Raw genomic sequence first — 26,450 nt, 5'->3', positions numbered from 1 at the left:
ATGTTAATTGAAGTATATGAATAAGCTGTCTTAGCCTTTCTGTTGCTATTCCATTCTATTAACATAGCCTTTGCTTGATTTATGCTCAACCACCTTGAATACCCAATACTTGAAGTAAAAATGATGGAGCACTTTTACGGTACATGATCATAGCCTTGACTCTATGCTAGGATTGCCGTCTTCTTGTACTTAATCATCAATTGTACTATTTGCTGTTTAATAAGAATAAATCTTAAGAGGATTGACCACTTAAAAGCTGCCTTTTCTTAGAAACAGACTTCTAGACAATGTCATTGGTGTTGTTTGTATCTTCAATGCTATAAAATTAAAATTAAAAACTCTCTTAAAGCTCAACAACTGGCTTGCAAATCATCTCTTGAACAATCCATCCGATAACCATGACCAAAACGTTTGTATGATCACTAGACTTGCTTTAGTTGCATAGTATTAGTGCTGAGTACTGCTAATATGGTGGATCACTTTGTAAATCAAAATCTCTTCTAATCCATTCCGCATTACAACAATATCATTTACTGCAAACACCTCATAGTACATATTGTATAATATACATAGGTGCAGTGCATTGAAGTGGAAAATGCAATGAGCTCATTATTATATCATTACTTTTATCGTCTCTGAAGTTATCTAACCCTAACCCTAATACGATACGATAAACTTAGCGGTTCCTTGGCTGTTGTAGAAAGTTCATTTGTACAATCAAAGTAATTAAATTATTGGATTGCACAATGACTTTCGATTGAATCTGCACAGTGGATCGCAATGCTACCTTGCGACTAGATGTTCTATCTGCAAGGACGAATGGATAAACTGCAAATAAAAACATCTACACTACAGCCAGAATAGCATGACACTGAATCGGTAGGGGTAGCTTATTTATTTTATTTATATTGACACGATAGAGATCTAGCGAGAAAATAAATTCTTTCAAAGCATTGACATGCATTAATACAGAGAGAAAAGTGGTGTAGAAAAGTTAGTTTCAATTTGATTAGTGACATACAATCTGATAGTTCGGTCTGTTATTGAATATAGTGAATTAGTACAAATCCATCTCTATAGGGCTGGAATCAATGGGCTAGCGCAAAATAAAAGTAACATTACATTAACAATTTTAAGCCGGATAGTCATAACAGATATCATCCGTCATGAAATAGATTAGTCCACCTCAAACACGTAAGTAAGTATTAAAGCTTGATTGCTACAGCCAAAGCATGCCATATCCATCATTTTACTAAATAAACAATGTACAATATTGCATAAAGGTATATAGTCGTAATTTCCGTATGAATATTCAAATAATAAATTTGGAAATGCTACTTTAATTTTCAATCAATTGGCTAAAACATTCAATTAGGACATTCCCGATAATTTAATCAACATAAAATATTTGCGTGTAAAACATTTATTTTTAGTCATTTAAGAAAATTTATCTCCTATGAAGCTTTTTCTTCTTTGTTTTCGTTTTCGTTTTCTATATTGATATGTGCACATCACAGTTAAATTAGAAGCAAATCAGCAAATAACGAATTAATTTAGTCTTGCTAAAGGGTAAGACATATGTATGCAACACTACTGCTCTAAATTGAATAAATCGTTAACTGTTCAGAATAGATCATGATTCATATTAATAGCAAATCAGTAAATAATTTAATCTTGCCAAAGGGTAGGACATACGTATGCAATACTGTTACTCTACATTGAATAAATTACTAACTATTCAGAATATATCATGATTTAAATTAGTAGTAAATCAGTAAGTCATTTAGTCTCGATGAGTGGTTTGATACATGTAATACTACTATTCTACTTTGAATAAATCACTCGTTACTAACTGTTCAGATTAAATCATGATTAAAGTAGTAGCAAATTAGTCAGTAATTAGTCTTGCTAAAGGGTTTGATATATGCAATACTCCTACTCTAAATTAAAAAAATCACTCATTACTAGCTATTCAGAATAGATTATGATTTAAATCAGAACAAATCAGTAAATAATTTAGTCTTGCTAAAGGGTTTGATGTATGCAATGCAACTACTCTACGTTGAATAAATCACTCGGTACTAACTGTTCAGAATAGATCCTGACTAAATTAGTAGCAAATTAGTAAGTAATTTAGTCTTGCTAAAGAGAGTATGACATAAGTAATACTATTACTCGATATTAAATAAACCACTCGTTACTAACTGTTCAGAATAGACATGACAAGTCAATTGATTCGCCATATTATAATGAAATAAAGCTGGTTTACAGTCACTAATTTTATCTGAGATTCTTTTTAAATTGATGTGATTTAATAACGTCGAGTAATATAGTACTACAAATGCTCGTACTACTACGTACTAACTGCTCATAACAGATCGGAACAAGCCAGTTGACGTAGAACAATATCATAAAATTTCTTTACTAATTAAATAAGTAATTCTATGCAGTTGAAGTAATAATAAAGTCCATTACCATTCTCAGGCTTAGCTTATTTAAATTTTTCGGCAGGCTTGGATCTTTCGATATTATTTTTAATTTGTAATGATCTATTACTTTTTCGTCTTCATTTTGTACCACCCGTGGTATGCGAGAAACGATTTCAGCTAGATCCGTAAAGTTATGACTATCAACAGTTCGTCCAAACGATTCCTAATGTTCAATATTATTACGAATAGAGTAAAGGTCATGTGTAATATTTCTTGTCGTGTAGTACAAAAATCAACTTATCAAAGTCAAATCATGCCCATAACGACGGTTATATTGACAGCCTACCTCCCCAACCTGGGTAGTAGTTCCATCAGTATCATCATATTTAGATCGCATGCTTTTAGGCATCAGATTGCCTTCTTGCCAACCAGTAAAAACTGTTGTCGCGTATTCATAACCTACCTCCTGATGAGTAAAGTATAAATGATAACAATACGATGACATAAATATATTTACATGTCTGTACTATTTCAAAGAGTTCATTATTAAATGATACATCATTAAAATAGAAAGAACATACAATATAGTTTCAATCGTTTCAATTAATTTTTATTCATTACCGCAATTTCATCAAATTTGTTGAACTGTAGAGTTTTAAATCTGGTAAAATAAACAGAGTAGAAATTATAAATCTAAATAATCGATAAGATGAACTATTTCAGACCATGATAAACATTTTCTATCGAATTATTTTATGCACCTACCTTTGTACTGGAGGTTTTAAATATCGGTAAGCAGAACAGTTTCGAATTTCTTCCAGTTGTCGTTCGCATGATACATAGGCTAGGCGTGATTGTATTTCGGCTAAATTTAGTATCTGATAAATGATGTAAATGCAATATTTCGTTTTAACAGTAGTAATCACTAAATGAACATTCTAAACGAATCGCAAATGTTTATACTTTTGGTGGTTCAGAAAAGGGATTAATTTTTTTCCACAAAAGCCACCACCCCGAAAGATAATCTCCATAGTTATCAAGGTCCGTTGGTCCAGAATTAGCCCCAACATCCACAGCAATGATTGTTTGTGCGCCCATGGACTTCATGATATCCGCTATAATTCAAGTAGACATAAATCATTTGTAGTACAGCAAATGAGTAATATTGTAGAACTATAATGTTGCTATATACATATACACTGCATATAGAACACTGCCAGCAAGAAATATACCCCTAGCCTTTACACAGCTCGAAAATCTTTTTAGCGAGTGTGCCTCAATAAAGGGGATTTTAATGATGATGAATAATAGGTGTATAATCACTATTACGATTAGCAATTTCAAATATAAATTAACAGTAAATAAAAGATTAAGTTTTACTCATACCTGGCAAATTGTTGATATATCCTCCATCTAGCAGCAGGTGACCGTCAGTAGGATCACACAGTGGAGGTAAGTACCCAGAGAGTGACATACTTGAACGGACGTAACGCCATAAGGAACCTTACAATCATATTGATGTTATTTACATCCATAACATTAGATAATGTAAAGAAAAGAAAACATCACATTCCGGTCAAACCTTGAGTATGAATCCGCATTTTAGAATCAGTGACATCGGTAGTTACAGTGAAGTAAGGAATCCATAAGTCCTACATACAATAAAGTTAGTAAACAAATGCTATCATCTTCCATGATCAAAACTGTATTCTGACCTCTATCTGGACATCGCCGATGACTCGTTGAATACCGCTATTGAAAGCTTTACCTGTTAGATGCATAATATTATTTCAATTATGAACGAAAAGCTAATTTTTATTTTTGCTGTGCTACAACTTTCCAGTTATTATACCATCGATTTCTAATAGTATTTCTGAAGCCTTTAGCTTACCTGTAAAAGTGGCGGTTACCGGATAAGTTAGATCAAGGACTTTCGGTATAATCGATGACATTTCCTAGAGATAAAATATGATTTATTAGTTAAGAATTTATGATAAATAGAATAAAGGAGACATTACTTCTGAAAATTGTTTAGCTTTCGCTGTGTAGTCGTCTAGGTCGGAATCAATGCAATACAATGCACCCATTAAAGCTCCAATACTGGTTCCGCCAACCATGTCAATGGGGATTCCTATATGTAAATACAATCATCGTTATTTGTGCTTACGTGTATAGCGAAGAAAAAAATTATTTTTAAGTAAGAATAAGAAGGAATGCAAATGTAAGAAATAAGCTACAGTTAATTACCAAATTCTCGCATTGCTTTAATAAGACCTAAATGAGCAAGTCCCCTTTATATAAATAAATAAAAATGATTAGAAAGTTGCTTTAATCGTACAACCGTATACTATTGCTAATTTTATTAACCGAAAGTGGTGATTGAATTACCTTGCACCACCTCCTGAGAGCACAAGTCCGATTGCTGTTCCACTGAGATGACGAGCCAAACGAGCAAAATCGGAATTTCTATTACATAGAAATTACAAAATTTCAAAAATTGCACTTTGATGTCAGTGTTCTTAAAACCAGGGACCACTAAAATGAAAGATTTTAGCGGTCCCTAGTAGAACTAGCTAAGATATGAAATATGTAATATTTGGTATCCCTACACATCAGGAACTGGAGTTTGAAAACTAGATCTGTTGTTCTAATATGTGTAGTAAGAGAGCGTTAGTATTTTGTAGGATTAAAGAAGTGGATATACGATAATTAGGCTCATTTATTAAAAAATTGAAGTATAAAATTGCATAGAATAATGTACACACCAAATCAGATGTCATTAACTTCCCGAAAATTCTTGGTGGACAACGAATCTGAATTTATATAAGGTCAAAAAAGGTATCACAATTAGTAACCTATAAGGAGCTAACAGATAAAGAGTCTTACATGATAGTGAGCGGAACACCATCCACGTTCATTGATCCATTCCACGGTGTTGCGTGGCCGTTGTAATTGCCTTGAATTATGTAATAATATAAGTTCCTTTTGTGCTCTCATAGAAAGAGATTCCAGCTGCTTCTCAATCTGTGTACAAAAAAATATCAAAATAATGCTGCCTTTAAAACGTTTTTTACTGGAATTTACAAAAAGCAATGTTTAGTTCTACAACATACCTTCCCAGGTGCGGGATCTTTCATAGCAACCCCAACGATTAGAATAGTATCTGCCTATGATATCGTTGTATCACATAATGTTATTACATGTAATTTATATCCACTCAGGAGGTACTTGTGGCAATTTTAATTCTAACTAACCTGTCTTACACAACGTCTCGTCCAATTGGTCAAGGAACTATCAGCTTGATACAATACTATGCGGTGAGCATCTTCTTGTTGTGCCAACCAATTTGTCAGCCTGTATTCATTAGCCCTACAAAAGCGGATTACAAAATTAAAATTGCGATTAGCTGTAAAAACTATTACATAGTCATAATATTAGCATGTTATATTGTAGATTTATAGAACTATACACCGTATATAGGTATAGAACTAAATTGTGAAGATGGCATTATAGGATTATATAAAAATGAATTTAAGGCATACCGATCGAGAATTGATGATCCTAACTTTCGTTTAATTAAAGAACTAGTAAGGTATAACGTTGGACCTATGAACAGCATACCAAAGAAATCCTTATTGTTAAACGCTATCTATCAAACGAATCTCAAATTGAATGCAAAATCAAAGTAATCAAAAATATTTACATATTGTATTTAAGGCGCTCGCTAGCTCCAATGTAAAATTTGTAAGCGGAACGGTGGTATCGGTTGGTATTATAGCAACTGCTGATAGATTGCTAGTGACTGCGTGATTTTCACCTATTGGTTTAGCTGAAAGTAAAGATACTCAGTTTATTAAATAAATTCGTGCAGAATTATTTCGAACTATAGAGTCGATGATAACCCACTTGCTAAATTGGTACGCTGTTGATAACTACCAATCAAACGTTCTCCTAGCAAATGTATTAAGCGTGTGACAACTTGAGGAAATTTCACCTTAATAGTTTCAAGTAGCCCAGATGGAATTTTGGCTACTTCCGTGTCTCTATAAAAATGAACATCAAAATCAGTCACTTTCTAAGATTACAAATCCACTTACTTTGATAATCACCTGACAGCCAAAACTGTAGTAGCTCTTTGACTTTTGGTCATAACCTCTACCTACCAGATTAAATAAATAATGCAAAAAATACAATTAGAGGTAGAGGCTATTAAGAGTTAAGGGATAATTAGTATTGCTTACCACACCAACAAGTTCGCCACGACCGTGTTCGCCTATTATTTCCTTTTTACCATCTTTTCCAGTAAGAACTTCACGCAACCGTCCGCTTACAACAATGTAGATATTTTCAGAAGGTTCTCCTGGTCTGTTAAATCACGTCATTCATATTAAAAAATTGTCAACAATATTTCTACCGTCACATATAGGATAGTTTGAGCTTCCAAGATATAGGATAAATTTTTGACCTATATAGAGCACGTCCTGCTTCAACAAACATCCAATCAATTCCAAAGTCTGCCTGACGAGAAAATGGAGACATCCTCCTTACCAAAGAGTGTGCTACATTCAATACCACCGACGGAGTTTCTTTCATCAGACTGAAAGATCAAAGCAGACTGTTGTTTTCAAATATGTATCATTAACAAAAATCTAATTTTTAAGAAATTGACCTGAAAAAATTAGACTTTGTTATTATTATAACTTTGCACTCATGTGGCGCGCGGATGCTAAACAGAGATGGTTCACCGGTCAACATCTCCAGGCTTCCAACTAGTTCCCCAGGAACCGCGTGGAATAAGGTACACTAATTGCAGCGAGTCCAACATACGTACATGATATAAATTAGAACGCAATTCAAAGTCTCATAGAAAGGAAATATGAATTTAATTGCTTTAATCATTGCACCTCATAAGATTTGTTGACATCTCTTTGGCTAATTTGCAGTGAACCACTTACTACATAATACAAGCTACAATTCTAATTTAAAAATAAGATTGCAAGTTAATAAAATCACTCAGAGTAACTGTTCTATGCTGAAGGTGTATCATAATAACAGTTATAAACAATATGTAACATACAATATCTCCTTCTTTGGTTAGTATCGTCCCCGCCGGTATTTGAGCTAGGGCAAGGCGATCTTGCAGTGGAGCGGGGCTCTATAGCATATTTCAAACGATCAAATCAAATGTATAAATTAATCAAGAAAGGTATATTAATTATTAAAATCCTTGAAAGTAACCTGTAAACCAAGAACATTGCTAACACCATCAGAGACAGATCGAAGTAATTCATCATCCTCCGACATTTCTGTTTGAGATCTTTGGCTAAATTGTGAAGTATCATCATCTTCCATATCGGTATCTCTACCGCTACTTGGTGTACATGACTCGAGCTGTCGAGAGCTTCGGCGACCAAAGTCATCGCATGAACTATTGACGCTCTCTCTATCATCATTTGGGCATTCACTGACAACAAAGTTGATACGTTCCTCATTTTTCTTTCTACCACTAATATTTGCATCTTGTTTCTTAGATGCAGTTTTACAACTTTCAATTATGTCGTCTATAATAGAGTCAACAGAGCCATTGACATTGTCATCACCAACTGATTTTGTCCGACGTGCGTGCCTTCTTCTAAGTGTTTCACTATCAACATGCTCAACATCACTAGCACAGTCAGCGATCGGCTCTCGAGTCGGAAGGGGTTCCAGTTTAAACCCTTCTGATGATTTTAGTCGTTGCCTTGAACTTAGAGCTTTAAATTTCAGATACCCAACTCTATTACTACGTGCTAATTTTTCTCCGTCAGTAACGTTATTTTGATCGGGATTCCAAGTTTCATTTTTCGAAGCAGGTATCTCACTTTTATTAGTCTGACTTTCATATCTCGGAGTATCAGAAGAGTTCTGCCTTCCATTTCTTGAGGAAATATTGTGTTTATTATTATTACCTGACTCTCTATAATTGTTATTTCGAATTTCTGATTCAGTCAAAGAAGTTTCACTGTCAACCCGACGTTCGTCAATAGCCTTACAATTGATACAATGTTAAGTTACATTGAAATATGCGATTACCAGTTTCAATGATCAATGACCATCGACTAAACAAGAAATTCGAAAATTGTCTCACCTGCGTGATTAATTCATTTCCAAGACCTAAGTAATTATGCAGCGCTAAAAATGTAACACGTTGTATTCTCACCATTATGACCTATAAAGATAGATAGAAGGTCGATTCCTATTAAATTTTTTATAATAAACCGATCGAAAGTCAGCTTACTGTTGGCTATTAAACTCTTACTTGAACGATTCGCATCATAAATTCAGGGTATTCACGGAATAAGTCCTGAAATGCTCTACAAGGTAACCTGAATAATTCAATCTATACTTTAGTATAACAAAGCTTACACAATAATTCATATTCAAATAGATAAATAAACATTGTGCCATATACTAATAGGTAGACTAATTGTTACTGAATTATATTGTACTGTATATTGAGATTACAATATTCATAATATCAATGAGTAAATGAGAAATATTTGATGGGCAGAAAAAAGCTGATGGTATTACTTTTCATCTACCTGAGTATAATCGAGTCTTCCACAGCTTTAGCTGTAACGGTATAAAAAGGATGTGGATATCCCTAACAATAATTACAAAGGCAATTGTAGTACAAATAAAGAGTTACTAAAGTTAAAATTTTTTAGAATTTGATAAAATTTACAAATTTCTTTTCTTGACCTACCGTTATAACGTCTAAAACACTTAGTAAACTTTGTATGCTATCGCCATTTTTAACTTCTTTCAACGGTAATCGAGTTCCATCCTGAAACAAAGAATGCACACGGAACTAGAGTTTAATGTTGCGCTTCATCTCTCGCATGTATGAATTTTTTATTATATTAATTTATCATCTAATTTATTTAGGTACTAACCTTTTCTGTTACATAGACAGAAATGTGTCCGCTCTGTACTACGTAAATACTATCGTCAGGCTAAACATGGAAATTTATACCGGAACAAATAGAGAAAGATGTTATAAGAGGGGCATAAAATTGAAAAAATTGTAATGCTATACTATTTATGCCATAATCTACAGTAGGACAATATGCTAGACACCTACTGGACCTTTATGTATGTATGTAATATTTAGCATTAGGCTAAATTAACGCATTAAATGACTAACATCTCCAGGATAAAATAGATTCGCATTGGCTGGCACATGCTTCGTTTCTATGTGTTTGCAAAGCTCGATAAATAATGGTTCTTCAAAGTGTCCAAATACTCTGTTAACCGAAAATAGGTTATAGTTCAATATCCTAAAAGCTTTGCAAAGCTTAGTAAATTCTATTCATGATGACGTATAAGATTTTATTATACTATAAGTATGCAAAAAGTGGCATTGTCTTGACCAAGTACTGTAATATGAACGAGACATTACCTAACATTTCTTAACATGTATAGAACCTCGGCCGGGAAAGGTGCACTGTGCTGATCAGGCTAGCATAGTTCAAATAGACATCGAGATTATCTAATATCTCTATTGTAATTTACTAACTAAAAATCCACTAATTCAATTCATAAGGTTATTGATTTCAATATGGCTCATAGCATAATAAATATACCAATAGAAGGCATCAATACCAGCAATAACAATACTGATTGATAAAATACATATTTCACGATTAATCTACCTCAGCCCAGTCAGCTTCAACAACAGATGGAGGCGGCTCTTTTTTCAATCTTTCAACCTCATCGTCAAACAGCATCAATAATCTGTTAATTGATGCAATGCATAGTATATTACATAATACCTGAGTGTATTCGCCTAAGCTATATGAATTTATACAGTAAAGCGTAAATATATTGGGGACTTCAATTTACGCTACATTATCACGATATACGTTTGCGAAAAATTGTAATCTTGTAGGCATAAATTGAATTTGATAGATTTAGGTACTGCTTTACTGAAAGCAAACACTATACGCATAGTAAAAAGCATCAAAATTCGTACGCTATCTCTTAATTATGTGGTTTCGTATCAACGTAAAGAAATTTGTGAACTGATATTTGGTCAGATACTACAAAAGTAAGAATTATCAGTCACAATGTTCATTAGAGGTGAAACTTAAAAGTTTTTATATCGGCCTATTGCAAGGGGATATTACAAGAGATACAATACGGAATAAAGGCATAATTTGTAATTATGATTGACGTACTTCCTTGCTAAATTATCATTATTAGATTTGTGCTTTTTCTTCAAGGAATTGCGTGCGGAGGAAATCTGTTTAACCTATCGAACATGATCAACATTTTTTAATTAAAAAGAAGGACAGTCTTATTAACATTTGTACCTGCATACGATATTTACGTTACAAGAATTTGAAATCTCTTAAAATTAATTTGTATGACTTGATTAATTAACATGATCTACTGTAGGAAAAAGCTGAATGCTGTTGGTGTAAATAAAGTAAGATGTAATCAGAAATTCTAATTATTGCTAAAATTATAATAAACGCAATATTACATTATATAGCACATCATATCTAACGAATAATGAATGATTAATATATGCTAGTTGTGGTGTACAATTCTCAATCTATGACTATATAGCATCATTCATATAGTGCCAAATTATCTCCTACAGGCTATCACCAAATAGTCCAGGAGTCAATAACGTATTCGATGCCAACCTTGAGCATAAGCGATTTAGCAATACTGTATCATTAGACAGGTAACTTTGTTTTACATTACGCCGTAATTAATTTAGCCTACTGATTTATCTTCGTAGACTATTACTAAGTAGTTCAGTATTTGCAAACGTGCTAAATGTTAACATTGAGCACAAACGATAGGTGTTACTTTATTCGTTATATAGTACAGGAAAGGGTACTTAGCCTTGCAATATAGTACTGCATTCACAGTACTATATCTCCGTGTTACTAAAATAGTATCGTGTTAGAATTTTCAGAGCGTAGTATATTGTAGTGTATAAAGTTACATATTATAATAATTGCTGTACTGTATGTACATTGTATAGTACAGTGTTTTAACTGAATACTATTAAAATGCCAACTAAACGAGCATACTAGATTCCAAATGAAGTTTTAATCTTACCGTTCTTAACATTTTCCTCCCGTAAAACATAACTTTATCTCGCTTCCGAAAGCGAGGTTTCGGAATGCTTTCATGCTCATATTCAAAACCTAAAGAAATGAATGTGTAATTACCATTAGTCATGTTTATTAATTTTGAAATAATATTACTAATTATGCAACACGCAAAGAAGTGATAGTTATAACCAAGGACATATCTACTGTAGAAAATCTGAGATCTACGTCAGTTGGAATAATATTCCATCCTTACTATGGTCTTACTTTATCCATTTTTAAAATATTTTACTTACTGCGTTCACTTTCTTCACACTAAACTAATAGTTTACTATCAGTACAGTAGATGAAACTATTTGTATAACCATCTTATAACAATGTAACAATGATCTACTGTACCTAGATTTTGAAATTTTCCAGAGCGCCAATAGTTGAATAACTTGTACAATGATAGGACTACGAGGTAAACAACAACCAATGGCTGAAAATGATTCGTTTAAAAGTTGAAATCAGTACAAAGGCATGAAGTGATTTAAGCCTGATATTAAAATGATTTCCGTTTTATTAATCCATTTCTAGTCTGCGTGATTTGGTCTGGTGCTAGAAGTAATTTAAGGGTTCTTTGTAGTTCATTTGTAAGAAGGCAATTATAAAACAGCAATTGTCTGTCTGTATACATACTGTATACTATAAGGATGTAAAGAATTGATCAATCACAGTAAGTGGAACAAGTTCCATTACGCTGATATCAGTTCGATACAGGCCCATACAACAGCTAAAAATGACACAGATTGATGGAAAGCAATTTACAACAAGCAAGTTTCGTTTCAAGTTAAACGTTCGATTCATCAATTCATTTACAATAATGTTTTATTGGGATAGGTAACAATCTTTAAAGTATGTGATGACTGTACTTGCATCTAGTAGAGTAGTGTATTAGTAATATATGGATAGTTTCATCAACCTGTTTATCACATTGCTGTAATATTGCAATGGGTGGAAATTTCTCAACTGGCTGATTCCTGTCCAACGATGACTATTTGATTTCGCAGTTATGGCAAATTGTATATATATACTGTACAGTAGGTCAAAATAGCACTGGAGTCTATTCCATTCATGATCATTCTTAGCAACCTTGCTGTTGGTGTAGTGGGTATGTACAGCATGCGTATGTCTGTGTTCTTGTAGTAACAAGATAGACAGGAATATTCGTTATTCATGTAATGTATCTGTAAACTACTTGTTCAAGACAGCATGACTCGTTTAACTCATCAAGATTGAAATTTTAAACAGCATGCATTGCTCGATTATGTCGACGATCTGGTCAACAGTACAACGTATTACGTCAGATCTTGGCAGCTTGCTATTATTCGATAGAAAAAGATGAGTGTAGTGGAGTAAAATTGGCCATAATACAAGGATAATCAACATCTCCATTCAAGCAAGAACCATTCTCTTTCTCAAGGAAGGCTATATTGCTGCCTAATCGGGACACTGTACTATCGGGAGCATTGACTAACTATGGAATATCCGGTCGCAAACTTTGACCAATCTCATGGCAAATTGCGTCCGCGTACACGCCGTACAGTACTGTATGGGCAAAATAGGGCCAATTCACCTACTACACTCGTACTTACCAAAGAGGCGTAAAATCTTTCAATTAAATCACTCAAATCATAAGAGATTAACCACAAACTGTCATCGATTGAGTTTTCGTCGGCCATAGTTGGTCTTTCCCTAAGGCTAATACGAGTACTTGAATTAGATTGGACAGCAACATTAAAGGCTTCCACCATTCATCTTGACATCAAGGCAATGGGGGGGGGGGAGTTGGGGAGTTTCACCACGAATAACAACAACATGCAATCCAATCACAGCGTCTACAGTCCAGTCGAGTACAGTATACTGTACTGTAGTACTACGATACTTACTACTGTACTCTGCAGTGTACAGTACGTTTTGAGCCAGGACGATCATGTGATCATTCATGGTTGCTTGACGTTCTCCCTGTGTCCTGTATCTGCCTGTCCAGTACTGTACAGTGCGTACTGTGCAGGACTGGACTGTGGACTACCACTTGTACAGTACTGTAAGTACAGTACAGTATAGTACTGTACTGTAAAGTACTGTCAAGATACAGCACTGTACTGTACTGTACAGTATACGTATCCCTGTCTCCTATATCTGTCTGTCCAGTACAGTGCGTACTGGACAGTGCTGGACTGTGGACTACCACTTGTACTGTACAGTACTGTACTGTACTGTACTGTACTGTAGAACGAAATCAATTGGTACTTACTACTGTACCCTACAGTACAGTGTACAGTACGTTTTGAGCCAGGACGATCATGTGATCATTCATGGTTGCTTGACCTTCTCCCAGTCTCCTATGTCTGTCTGTCCAGTACAGTGCGTACTGTACTGGACTGGACTGCGGACTGCCACCTGTACTGTAAGTATAGTACTGTCAATATAGAGATACAGTACTGTACTGAACAGTATACTGTATACAGTGTATAGCACAGTATACAGTCCTGCAGTAGAACGAAATCACTTGGCGTAATCAGATTGAATGAATAGCAATCATGCTCATACAGAATCATAAAAGCATATAATGTAGTGTACACACTGAGTAGTGAGCAGTAGATTCTAAATGAACCCAAAATTCAAAAATTTCGGCAGCTTTATACAGTATTTTGTGCACGACAGGATTCACTTTTCTACAGTACAATAGTTCATACGAAACTGTCCAGGTGTCTAGCTGTCCATGGCTGTGCCACCAGTATGAACCGTAGTCATCTGCTACTGGACTTGCGCTGTACCGTACCGGTGTCATCGCCAAAACTTGAAAGCTTAACCCTTGAGACTGGATTTGCAAACAATCCTGGATGGAGTTAAAGTAGCCGCCATCAAGCCAACAGAGAGGCTGTTAAAATGTCGACATAAGCAACCATGTTGATCCATGATTCTTCGCTGATTGTGAGCTATTATTATTGATACCATGACATCTGCTTTGGATATTAGACATTGGCATGAGGCGATCATTCAATTCGAGCAAGGCAATGTTGATGCAGCGTTGGACTTTTACCATAAAATTACTACCCCATTAGCCAAGATTTGGTATGATATTGCAATGGCGTTTTGGTCTACTGGCAATTATTCTGAAGCGATCAAAGTAGGAGAGAAAACATGATGGAATGTGAACAGTTTTTGCTTGGGCTGTCATGCAACAGTTTGTCTTACTTCCGCTCACGATGATAAGATAGTTTCGACTGATTGAATGGACTGCATCATACAGTAGAGTGCAAGTGTTCACTTTTACTTGAATCGATGAGCCACGAATAATCACACTCTGAGTGATAAATTACTTTCGTTTTTTGCAGTTCATTGATATGATTCCAAATAAAAGTTTACTACAGTGTATTATAAGATAGCCATATACGCTTACTGCATGTCAGTGAATCATGCATTTTTGTCAAAAATTGTCAACATTAATACCTTTTATCATCTGCTATAGGTTCTCACATATAGCGTGGAAAGAGATCAATATTTTGCTGTGGCCTATTTGCAACTTGGAATCTTGCACGCTTTACAAGACAAGTTAGTACTACACGCGTATAACATTGTTTTCCCAAATCGTACGCCTATCACCTATGTTATCTCTAGAGTAATTGTCAAATCACCTTGCATACAATCATAAGTACTTTTAACATGTTGTACTCAGAACAGGTGCATGTAAACACTACAGTAGTTTGGATTTTCTTAAATTGCTTTAATTTCATATCATCACTGAAAGTATAGGTCCAAAGAACGAGCAAATAACGTAGTACATCTGAAAAGAGCTTGCTACAGTACAAATGCTAGCTACTAAATCAAATCATATCAGTAATATATCATTCGAGAAAAACATGTTCATTTATTCAGATTGTTACAATTTACAAGACTTATATACTCATACAGTAGTAGCAACGATATACACGTATGTTACAATACGACTGGATTAATTTTCACTTTAATTATGCATTGATGATAGGCTTGCTAATGCAACTGCTAGCTAATAAATCAAATGGTTAGTTATACAAACGTGTGTGTATGTATCATATCTGATAGAAACTTATCAATCTACGCGTATGCGGGATGTCAATATTTACAAGACTTACATATATGTTCTAGTTTAACAGGATTAAAATTCTGCTGAAATGATACAGTATTAAAATACATCATTGTGATATAATAATCCAACGGTTAAGCTAACACTATTCATTGATCTTGCTATGTATAAACAAAACTACAATTATGCCTACACAACAGTTTAGAAGAATCCCTCCGTAACTTTAACCAAGTTGTTCAATGCTTGCGAAGCAATTCATTTATCGATTATAAACAAATAGGAATGCCTTACAAGTTATGGTGCTACCAGGTATGACACTCCTCTTTGTGGTACTTACATGTAGCAATAACTAATAAAACTCTACATACTAGCTGATAGTCATCATATAATCCATTTCTCGGCTACGCGTATGATACAGTAGTTTTGCAATTCAATTTCTTATATAGATGGTGACTTCATTTTTTTTGGCTTAATCACTCACTACTTGTTAATCCATAACGTTAAATGATTATTTTGCAGGTACTGTATAATATTGCTGTAGTAGAAAGCATGCTTAATATGAAGGATGATGCAAAAGAAATGTTAGAATGTGCAAAAGAATATACGGTTAATGCTAAGCAACTAAAGTTTGTCCAGGACGCTTTAGAGAAACTGCAGGTAATTCTTGATTTGATCGCATATGGTATCATTTTATTAGCAATAAACTAATCTTACTACTATCGCGCTTAACATAATAGAATGGTTCATTGCCCAGTAAATCTTTATGTTATCCAACTGAAATGCAAGTCTTTAAGCCTCCTGTCTATAAAACTTCTCAACTAGATAAAAGGCTGGATTTTCTAGGAAAGGCAAAAGTAAGTCAGTAGCAATTTGTAACTTTCTTGCAATATATTTAAATATTATTTCAATGCTTTACTGCGTGACATTTTATAGGTAGTTACATCTGTTAAAATTTATGATCTACCAGAATCTCCATCTAGCCCAAATTCACAGGTATTGGATTTACCGTTCATTACGAGTTAATAGATAACGGTCAATGGCAGTCATATAATTGTAGTGAGAAGAAATTTTATTGTGAATTAGAATCCTTTAGATTGTAAGAATTTGTCAGCTTCATTTTCGCCTTCTGCAAAGTTGCCCGGCAGACCTCCTCCACCTATTTACAAGCCTCCGGCAAGTAAGAAAGGCTCTAAAAGTGCCAAGAATTCACCCACTGCATCACCTGTCCCTTCACCTGCTACGAAATCACCAGTTCCCGCTAGGCCTCCACCCCCTAATCGACCTCCTCGTATCATGCGTACTGATGATGTTAATGGTCCGGATAAAAAAACACCAAAACGTCCCCCGCCACCTTCTTGTCCACCTAAATCGAATAAAAATACGACATCTTCAAGCAAAATAGAATCTTCCGTTCGAAGCTTAGCAAACTCTGCTAGTAGAGCTACCGCTTCCATCGTTGCTTCTTCGTCGTCGTCGTCACAAGTTAACCCAAGTCGACCTCCTCCTCCCAAAGTACCTCCACCTAAGAGAACAACACCGCGTATCCCACCTATTATAACTAAGAATATTCCCGATCAAAATGTTAATTTCTCAGCAGATGCCAAAGCTCTTTCTGCTAGTGAAAAGGTATGCAATGCTCTGAGAATTAAAAAATACACCTGTTGAGGATAGAGGATGTTATCGTAATCTTTATAATTTATTATTAATGTTACTCTATTCTTAAAAGTATAGTATTCTCACACAAAAGAAAGCGAATATTCATCGTATATGAAATTAATACCTGATTTATAAAATTTCTCTAACGCATTTATATTCCGATAATTCCGTTTATTAGAGTTATGTGATCGTCAAGATACATTGCACATATACGCGTGCATTTAGAATAAAGACAAGCATTAGAGTAGATGAGTTAAAAGAGCTAATCAGAGGGTCTTTTGAGCCACCGGTGGGACAAATTATTTCGTTATGGTAATCACTTTGCATATGCATCATTATTAGAGCTTGTGAACCAATCTTGAATGTGTTAATGCAATTATTTTGCTTTACAACTCTTCAAAGGACCAAGCAAGATGAAATCCCTGTATGCATAGATAGCAGCGATACTTATAATCAAATTCTAAACTCCGGGAAGGTAAAACGTGAAGGCAGATTGACAATTTGGTGCTTTGGTAGTAAAAGTTAAAGTATTAAGATAATATATTTGAGCTTGACTTTCTTGATAAAGTATCTTTGCAAAATTTAGTATCTAAATTTAATTGATGATTATAAATCTCGAATTAGGTCTATTACGAAATGAGTATATTTTTGGTAGAATTTTATGATATTTAGGTGACATTCTAAAATCACATACTTCCAACTATAATGGTCATGTTAAAAATCACTAAATAAAAATTGCACTGCACATCTTTTGCAAGAAATGTTATATCCTTAGAGTAAAACAATTGCTATTGATAGTATATCCTACTGAATTGTAAATAAATCATTTTCTGTATTAAACTATCTCTGGCTCCAATTGATACACGGTTGCGCCAGATTGCTATTGGTCGAAATTCTCATACAATATGTATGATGACTCGAATATTTGGAATATGTGTATTTTATTATTTTTTCGATATCGGTTGTAACGACTTCTAGAATTTATAAAAGAACGGCTAATTGATGATAATAGGTCATTTAGATAACTCTTAAAAGTTTAAAATTTGAACGAGTTGGTGATGATAATTAATTGCATCTTCATTACTGTATCTAATATTACTTGATAATTGGACGATATATAATACTACCTTTATACCTTTCAAGCATTAGTCAAAATTTCACGTGACTACATTAGGACAACATGCTTGTATCCTCTAGTAGCAAGTCTGGAAGATAAAATTTTCAAATATAATTTTCTGTAATAATAGTATCCGTTTACAGTTGAAATTGAAGTCTCAATCACCAGATTTGTGAAGTTAAACGCAACGCTTTTGATATACTATATAAACAGATCAAAGAGTTATTAATTACATTTTCTTTACTGTACCATTAGGACAGACTTTTTTCCTATCATACAAAATGCAATATGTTTGCTGCATTCACAATAACTTCGTATTGTTCGTATTCAATTTGGCGAAAGTTAGAAATGTTATATATGAGTCATTGTACAGTAGTTTAATATCGCTTGGCGAAATGTATTAGGGGTATTATACTGCTTGTAAATGATCATGTTATCATATAGTGAGCATTAATTTTTAAGTTGCTGAAATTAAGAAACGAATGGGGGGAGGGGGTAGTATGTATATACACCTAGTCACTATGACAAGATGATTAACTAAAGCTGTAATCGATAAAGATATTATTAATGCTCTATTTCATTCAGTATAAATGTAGATGCATTGTGCTTTTTGACAAAATCAAAAAGTTTAGAGCTGTTTCTATCTACATGTATATTTAATCATGGGTATAGTATACTGTAGTTGATTATATGCTTTCTTTTGGCATGCTACTATATGGTAAGATATTGCCTGCTTTACTTGTGATACACTGTAGAATTAGCTGCTTCTTTTCTGAATATACAACAATGGGAATTCGATATTTTGTTTTTTTGAGATATATGGAATCTTGAAAGTATTATCAGGTACAAATTCTGTTATATCTCTTAGATAATGAGAACTAAGAAACGATATTAACCTTGTTATTCATATCTGCAGAAGAAATTTTTAATTGGTTATGCGGTATTAAATAACTCATTTCCTTCTTATTTTAAGATACCAATATCCACATAGATATCCCACGTCTGTAAATAAATATCCATCTATAGGTTGTCTGGAACAATTCATCTATTTTTATCCGTAAAATTTTAAGGGTAGCGCATATTCTCCACAATACACTAAATGGGTATGGAAGGGGTAAGAAAGAGGGTATGAAACATTTTAAAGTTTATATAAAGCTAATAGAATATACACACTGTACGTTCGTCATTCGTTATACTAAATTTATTCATCTAAAAGTACAGTAATGTACTGTATACTGTGTGGTATGCCGCCTGTGTTGAGATTATTTAATGCACATATTTTATTTGCTCACGAGTTATGCAGCCACAATGGATACATTAGCATTCCTATTCAATATTAAAATAGTGAATTGGAGAATATGAATAGATAATAGGAGAATGAGCATATAATAATTAGAATAAGTAATAGTGTAATATTATAATCATATCATATCCGTAACCGTCTATGAAGGATTAGTAAAGAAGGAGTACATCCTACTCAAAGTTTGCATTACGTATTGCGGCAACTCCTACGCCGAACTGTTTACCATAAGAGTTTAAGTTTTATGTCTCTCTGGTAAGAAGGTCGTACAAATATACTACTAAAATTTTGTACTGTACTTTAACAGCGAAATGGTCAATTACACATCAGTGTATACGTAAATCGACGGCAACACCAGTACAAACAAACATTATTTTGTTTTTACAATCAGATTCTGATGTATTTCTTATTATTGTATATAACCTTATTAGGCACATCTGTACAGCAAAAAGAGCTTTTAAAATTGTTCCGATTAAGATTATTGTCTCGTACTTCACTATATAAATAATTTAATTTACGAACACTTCCTTCCGTATTAATACCTCATGGGGAGAAACGATGTGAGATTAAATGTATATACAATACAACATTAACTTGGCCTCCCTACTTGGCATTCCTCTACTTCATCGATTGAATTTAGACCAGTAATATGAATCGCATCATTAGTTAACCGTACGGTACATCTATTTTTATACTCTTATGCTGTAATATAAATCAATATGCATATGGTTCTTGCTGTTATTATCAATCATTATGATACGCGGCTAATTTACATTGAATATTATAACACTGCTAGCTGTAAAAGCTATTGCGATAAGAATAAATAGTGGCCTAGTGTAAGTTATGTTTCATTAGGTCAAAGTCAAATCTATATTATACCAGTGAACAGTAGCACGAAGTATTTCCGCGTAATTTTGGAAAGGATTTAAAAGGAAATTTACGTCAACAATTCCTTTCTTTCGGTTACATAGTGATTAAAAACTTTTATGATTATAATTCCCGAGCTGAATTCTCACTACTGATGTAGGATCACTTCTTTAAGGTACCGTAGGATTTAAATTTTAATCAAAAAATGTTTAATGTAAACGTACGAGAAAATAACTTGATTATTTAACTTGGCGCTACTAGATTTTGGTTCGTAATCTAGCAACTAGTGTATATTTTTTAATTACTAAAAGTAAGAAAAAAAATATTTCTTAAGGCTAACATCCATTTTATTTAAGGCTATAACGCATAACAGATTGCTCGTGTATGATAACTTTTTTCGAAATAGTTTCTATCAATAAACGCAGTAATCTTTCACAATGGCTAATAGTCTTGAAAACTATCACTGGATAATAATTACATGACGACAACTGACAACAAATTGTTATAATTATAAATTTAAACTGCATGTTAATCGTTTATCTTATGTAATAGAAGTTAGTCTTTCATGAATATGATCAGTTAGAGTTGTGCAATGGAAGTCAGTCTTTCATAAAAATGATCAGATGGAGTCTAGACCTAAAAAGAAATGATTAGATAATAGGCCGTCTAGCTTCCCAACGGATGACGTATCGTAAATCTTGCGATCATACCTATTATCTTCATTAAATAGTTGTATTCTGACAACATATGGGTATGGAAGGTATTCAACATAATATTTAATCAAGATTGCTTAGCTTTATTTTAAAAATTTTATTCGCATCGAAATCACAAAAAAGCTTCTATCTATATCTATGGCTCTGTATATTTTAATTCATTACTTTAAACTAGTTGGATGTATTGGCTGGAGATTCATGTCTAGCCTAAAACTTACACTTTAATTTACAAGCATTTAATTTTTAAGATATATTTTCGTGATGAATTCTTATATTCGATTCATTTACTTAATTTTCATGTCATCGATACCGTAAAATTTTATAGAAATCGGCAAGGGTAGAATTGATTTATTCTTAATAGTAACTTGAATATCGTAACTTTGCTACTATAATATTAGGGTGGCTATACAGCTTCTTTCTTTAAAAAATATATTGCAGTAGTTCCATTATAGACTTTACATATTTTATATACCTTTATCCTACGTAGCTGCCTTTAGCTAGAAAATGGCAGGATAGAGTTGACTTACTTTCCTTGATTCTGAGCTCGTAATTCTGATATTGATATCTTCAAAATTACTGAACAATCTCATTACCAACACATAAGTATATCCAAGAAGCGGAGACACCTGAAATCTTGCGTAAAAATTTCAAAGACGACGTAAATCATTACAGTAATGTGATAATATGCTATTGCTAGTACGAGAAAAGAAGCCTGTGATACAAAAATCAGTTGATCACATTTCTAATTTTGCCATTTTGCAACAAGTTCAATCGATAAACAGTTTACCATTTTCATTAAAACATTTAATGAAAATTTCTAGAACTATTACTTTCACTGTTTCTCGTACAGTTACTCAGAAGAATTTCTATTGGTATATACCTGTAGACTGTTATAAAATTAGGATGAGGGAATTAAAAATCATAGAGATGATTTATGTTGATAATCCAAGTTATGTACTAACAAGCTTTAAGATGTTATATAGGTAGAAAGTAAAGTGGTAATAAATAGTTATAACTATTAAGACTTTATTGCCATAATAATATATCAGGAAAATCATTATTCTACGGGATAGCAGGCTGATTTCAATTTGAATAAATTAACATAATCTATCAAATAACAAAAGGCTGTAATCAGTAGTAAATCCTTTGAAATGTCGTCATTAAATAATTTAATCATGTTAAGCTTCATCTTTAACGCAAATCAAGAAACATCAGAGGCACTGAAAATTGCAATCATATAAAATTAATATTTTAATTCCTTTTTACATTAAAATTGAATTCTTAAAAAGTGGAACCAAAATCATTCATTATCTCTTCTATGTAAGCTTCTATTATACACCAACTTATTATAGTATCCTAATAGTCTAATAAATTCGTTGGATTGGATAGAATTACCATTGCTGATGGATCTATTGCTGAAATCATGTTTTTTTTGTTCTAGTTTAGCCTTTTAATTAGTATGAGAATGATGTTACATAATGTAAAATCTAACAACGGAATAAAAATATTTATGTTCTCAGTAGATGTAAATAGATTGTTATCATAGAATTAAAAGAGGCCTATCATATGAATAATAATAAAGAACTTACAGTTTAGTTTAGGTAGCGTTACAGGTAGTACTTTGACAATTTTTATATTTTATTATCAACATGAGAGCAGATTTTACGACTTAATTGCTGATTACAAAAGGTATTTAGGGTGCCGAGAAAATTACTGTATATGGTGTTAATTAATTCTTAAAAAATAACTTTAAGTGTTTCACTTGATAGTTAAGGTTACTTTTATTCCCAAAGTGCTCTAGTAAGATAATATAGAATAGCCCTAACGATTTAAATAAATCTATTGGTGAGTTATTCCTCAGAGATTGGTGAAGTGATGAGGAATATATTTCTATAATATGTATAAGGCAGTTAGAGCTAAATTTGTTAACCAATTATTCTTTTAAGATTAAATGATGATTAATTGTACATGGATGTTGTTCGTTACATACGTGCTTGCGTTATATACGGAAAAGTTGCACCATTATTCTTAGGTTTAGATCCTGCTACGAAAGATAATATAGAAATTAAGGTTATCGTAGATGAAGAAATTTCTACCTTAAATTTCGTAAATTTTACTTCTCTTTAAATCAATTTATTATGGGCTGAACGGTACTACTAGCTAGGTGGTTATTGAATCATTAATACTTTCTACTTTATCGTGTAATTGTTGTGATATTTTTTATGGCATGACGCTATTTTAAAATTAAAGTTTTGCATAGTAGATTAGATACAGTCTTGATAGGATTATAAACTTTTATACGCTATTTATAAAGGACATATTGCCTATTTTGCAGGTACGACGGCTACAATATATATGTTTAAAAACTCCTTAGGAAGTTTTAGGCAAGATGCTGTACGGAATCATAACTATGGATCTATTCGAAAATGTTGGCATGCTTATCATTGCGATTGCTTGCGTTATCTTTGTCTACTATAAGAACCGTTTAATGATAAAATCCGATGAAACGCTAAATTGCCTAATTGAAGATGAAAAGATGAACTATAGCATGGACTCCCAATCATATCTGAGTAGATTAACAAACAATGATAACTACTTTCAATCAATACAAGCTTCCTTATTGAATAGGATTAATCCTAAAACATCTTTTGAGCCAGTAGTGGCGAATACACCGACTGAATGGACCAATTCTTCAGAGTGCTTAATATCAAATGGTAGTACCCAAGATTCTATCGATAGCGAAGATCTGAACAAAAATCCAGACAAGGTGTCCCATAGTGTTTCTTTTCAGGGGTTTAGCCGTAATTCAAATACGAGATCGAGATCATCATCGATGACGGAGGATATCCGCCAAAAGATGGGTAAAAATTCCGTTCTTCCTTCCAACAAGAATAATAAAATTGGACAAGTGCAGTTTACAGTATTTTTTAATGCATTTTCTACCATATTAAAGATGCATTTTATCAAAGTTATCAACATTTCTGACAAATTGAATTTGGATACTATTTCAATACATGGATTAGTACAAGATGAAGTTAAGAAAAGGAGATTTAAGACTAAAACTTGTTCCTTAATTAATGGAGTTATTAACGAAACAGCTACGTTCCAAGGAATAACTAAGGCAATGCTACCAAATATGATCATGCGATTGCGTCTATATGGGGATAACAAGAAGAATATTATTCATGTTCAGAAACTGTGTGGCGAATTTGTGATTCAGTTTAATAAGCTATCTCCAATAGATGGCACCAAAGTGATATGTAAATCATTTTATATTACACATTATTAAATTTTTAGGATTATTTTATACTGAGAGCTAAATCTAGACAGCTAGTTCCATGCATTAATGAATAATCTCTAGTAACAAAATTAATTTTTCCGGTAAAACAATAATGCTGGAGGACATTTAGTGGTGATTATTTTCGCAGACAATATTGTAAATAATGATATAAAAGAGCTAGATAATAAAGTTATCAAACTAGTGTATGATAAGGAGTAAAACTATTCTATTACTATTTCAATATATATTTTGTACGTCTTATTAATATAGGATAAAATCTTCCGTAAAAATACTGTTGATAATTGTGAATCAAAAATGCTATGATTACGCTTTCAACCTGCTGAAAGTACTTCTCAAATTAGCAATTTTTATCCATTTTTAAAATTTGTTTAACCTGGTCAACCTAAGGTGTACAGTGTACCAGAATTAATATATTTTTATAGATGATCAGTTAGAGGTAAGAGTGAAGTTATACTTTAGCAGTGATAACTACAAGAAATGAAGGGATTTAATTGTAAGATGTTAATACATAGCATCTTCATACACTCAACAAGAGCAATAAAGCAAATTGTATTAGGTACGAATAAATTTCACTTATTAGAATTTAAGAAATTATAGCATACTTATTTTATGATGATGATAACTCGGATGGATTCATTTAAATCTTTATTGCACAGCCGTCAATACTATTCATATATTAGATGCAATTTTATCTATTTATTTGGCATTACTGGCCGTGCTACAGAGGAATCATCCTTCCTCCATTTTTTCACTACTAGCCAATTTAATTAACTCATGTTAATGATTGGATAATGATATGCGTATATAACAAAGATCAATAACATAGTTAATATTAAGTGGCTACTTCTTTGGTCTGTTGTTACTAGATAGATCTATTACTTGTAATGATTTCAGCTACTTACCATACATTACTCAATAGAGATAAACTGAAAATCATTGGAATGGCGACCAAAGCCTTTATCCAATAACTAAAGTAGTTTCAGTTCTGGTTGTCTAGCTCTAATTTTAATGATAATTAGTTTCTGTTGGTGTACTCGTATAAACGTTGTATATTGAGTTCATGCAATGTTTCTAACTCCTTTCGTCTGCTGCTACTCATTCAAAGAAATTTAATATAGCGAAATTGCCATCGAACTGTTCATCAAAGGGCTAAGGTCTACCAAGACCTAAGAAAGTTGTCATTTCTAATTGCTTTGCTATGATTTTAATAGTAATAAATTTTTGCAATATATTGAGCATATAAGTCTATTGCGTGTCTTTGTGTTGGAATGACATCTAGTTCGGATTTCACCATTGCTGCTATAACGTAAATACTCTGGTTGTTCTTGTACATAATTACAGGTATATGCATGTCAAACTATTTACTTAGTGTTAGGTCTCCTTCAAATTATTATTCCTTTTACTGAGTCAATCGAGAATACAAGTACAGTAAAGAAGTTTGAAATTGAAATTTTTTCTTGCTATTTAAGTTTTTTTTTCTTTTAAATGACGCTAGTTCATTGTAGGGGCTAACCGTTTGTAGAATGAGATTTGCGCTAATAACTATATATACATATCATTAAAATTCAAAGGATTTTTTTCTTATAAATTACGTTAGTGCATGTAGTGGCTAACCGTACGTAGAATGAGATTTGCGCTAATAACTATATATACAGTACATGTAATTAAAATTCAAAGGATTTTTTTCTTATAAATTACGTTAGTTCATGTAGTGGCTAACTGTTTGTAGAATGAGATTTTGTGCTAATAACTATAGATACATATAATTATAATTCAAAGGATTTTTTCTTATAAATTATGTTTGTTCACGTAGTAGTTGCCCGTTCGTAGAATGAGATTTTGTGCT

The 26,450-nt window shown here is 33.0% G+C and overlaps 3 protein-coding genes across 3 annotated transcripts; 2 read left to right on the top strand and 1 right to left on the bottom strand.

The window, feature by feature from the left end:
• Positions 1-2,586: 2,586 nt before the first annotated feature.
• Positions 2,587-11,609, bottom strand: TRIADDRAFT_10294 (uncharacterized protein; the record flags this gene model as incomplete). Its single annotated transcript, XM_002109344.1, has 37 exons — positions 2,587-2,652; positions 2,785-2,895; positions 3,051-3,090; positions 3,195-3,307; positions 3,393-3,544; positions 3,816-3,932; positions 4,012-4,081; positions 4,145-4,197; positions 4,321-4,384; positions 4,448-4,560; positions 4,677-4,720; positions 4,818-4,895; positions 5,039-5,068; positions 5,193-5,242; positions 5,316-5,453; positions 5,543-5,596; positions 5,684-5,798; positions 5,972-6,035; positions 6,133-6,273; positions 6,336-6,472; positions 6,539-6,588; positions 6,671-6,794; positions 6,895-7,026; positions 7,099-7,232; positions 7,334-7,405; positions 7,507-7,584; positions 7,668-7,814; positions 8,034-8,337; positions 8,522-8,637; positions 8,728-8,794; positions 9,011-9,072; positions 9,175-9,255; positions 9,365-9,424; positions 9,616-9,715; positions 9,871-9,929; positions 10,124-10,262; positions 11,506-11,609. Coding segments are annotated over 37 exons (3,579 nt in total), but the record flags the coding sequence as incomplete, so codon positions are not given.
• A 2,931-nt stretch (positions 11,610-14,540) lies between these two features.
• On the top strand, positions 14,541-17,978 carry TRIADDRAFT_53351 (uncharacterized protein; the record flags this gene model as incomplete). Its single annotated transcript, XM_002109903.1, has 10 exons — positions 14,541-14,714; positions 15,057-15,139; positions 15,851-15,959; positions 16,170-16,307; positions 16,388-16,504; positions 16,584-16,643; positions 16,734-17,276; positions 17,485-17,618; positions 17,709-17,781; positions 17,931-17,978. 10 exons carry the CDS (start codon positions 14,541-14,543, stop codon positions 17,976-17,978), a joined length of 1,479 nt encoding a protein of 492 aa, XP_002109939.1.
• Positions 17,979-23,713: 5,735 nt separating this feature from the next.
• TRIADDRAFT_53350 (uncharacterized protein) lies at positions 23,714-24,592 on the top strand (the record flags this gene model as incomplete). Its single annotated transcript, XM_002109902.1, has 1 exon — positions 23,714-24,592. One exon carries the CDS (start codon positions 23,714-23,716, stop codon positions 24,590-24,592), a length of 879 nt encoding a protein of 292 aa, XP_002109938.1.
• Positions 24,593-26,450: the final 1,858 nt, after the last annotated feature.

This window comes from Trichoplax adhaerens, genomic scaffold (genome assembly GCF_000150275.1).
Source record: "Trichoplax adhaerens TRIADscaffold_2 genomic scaffold, whole genome shotgun sequence".
Lineage (NCBI taxonomy): Eukaryota > Metazoa > Placozoa > Uniplacotomia > Trichoplacea > Trichoplacidae > Trichoplax > Trichoplax adhaerens.
The sequence above is the reverse complement of the archived record's forward strand: the minus strand, read 5'-3'. Positions and strand labels throughout refer to the sequence as shown.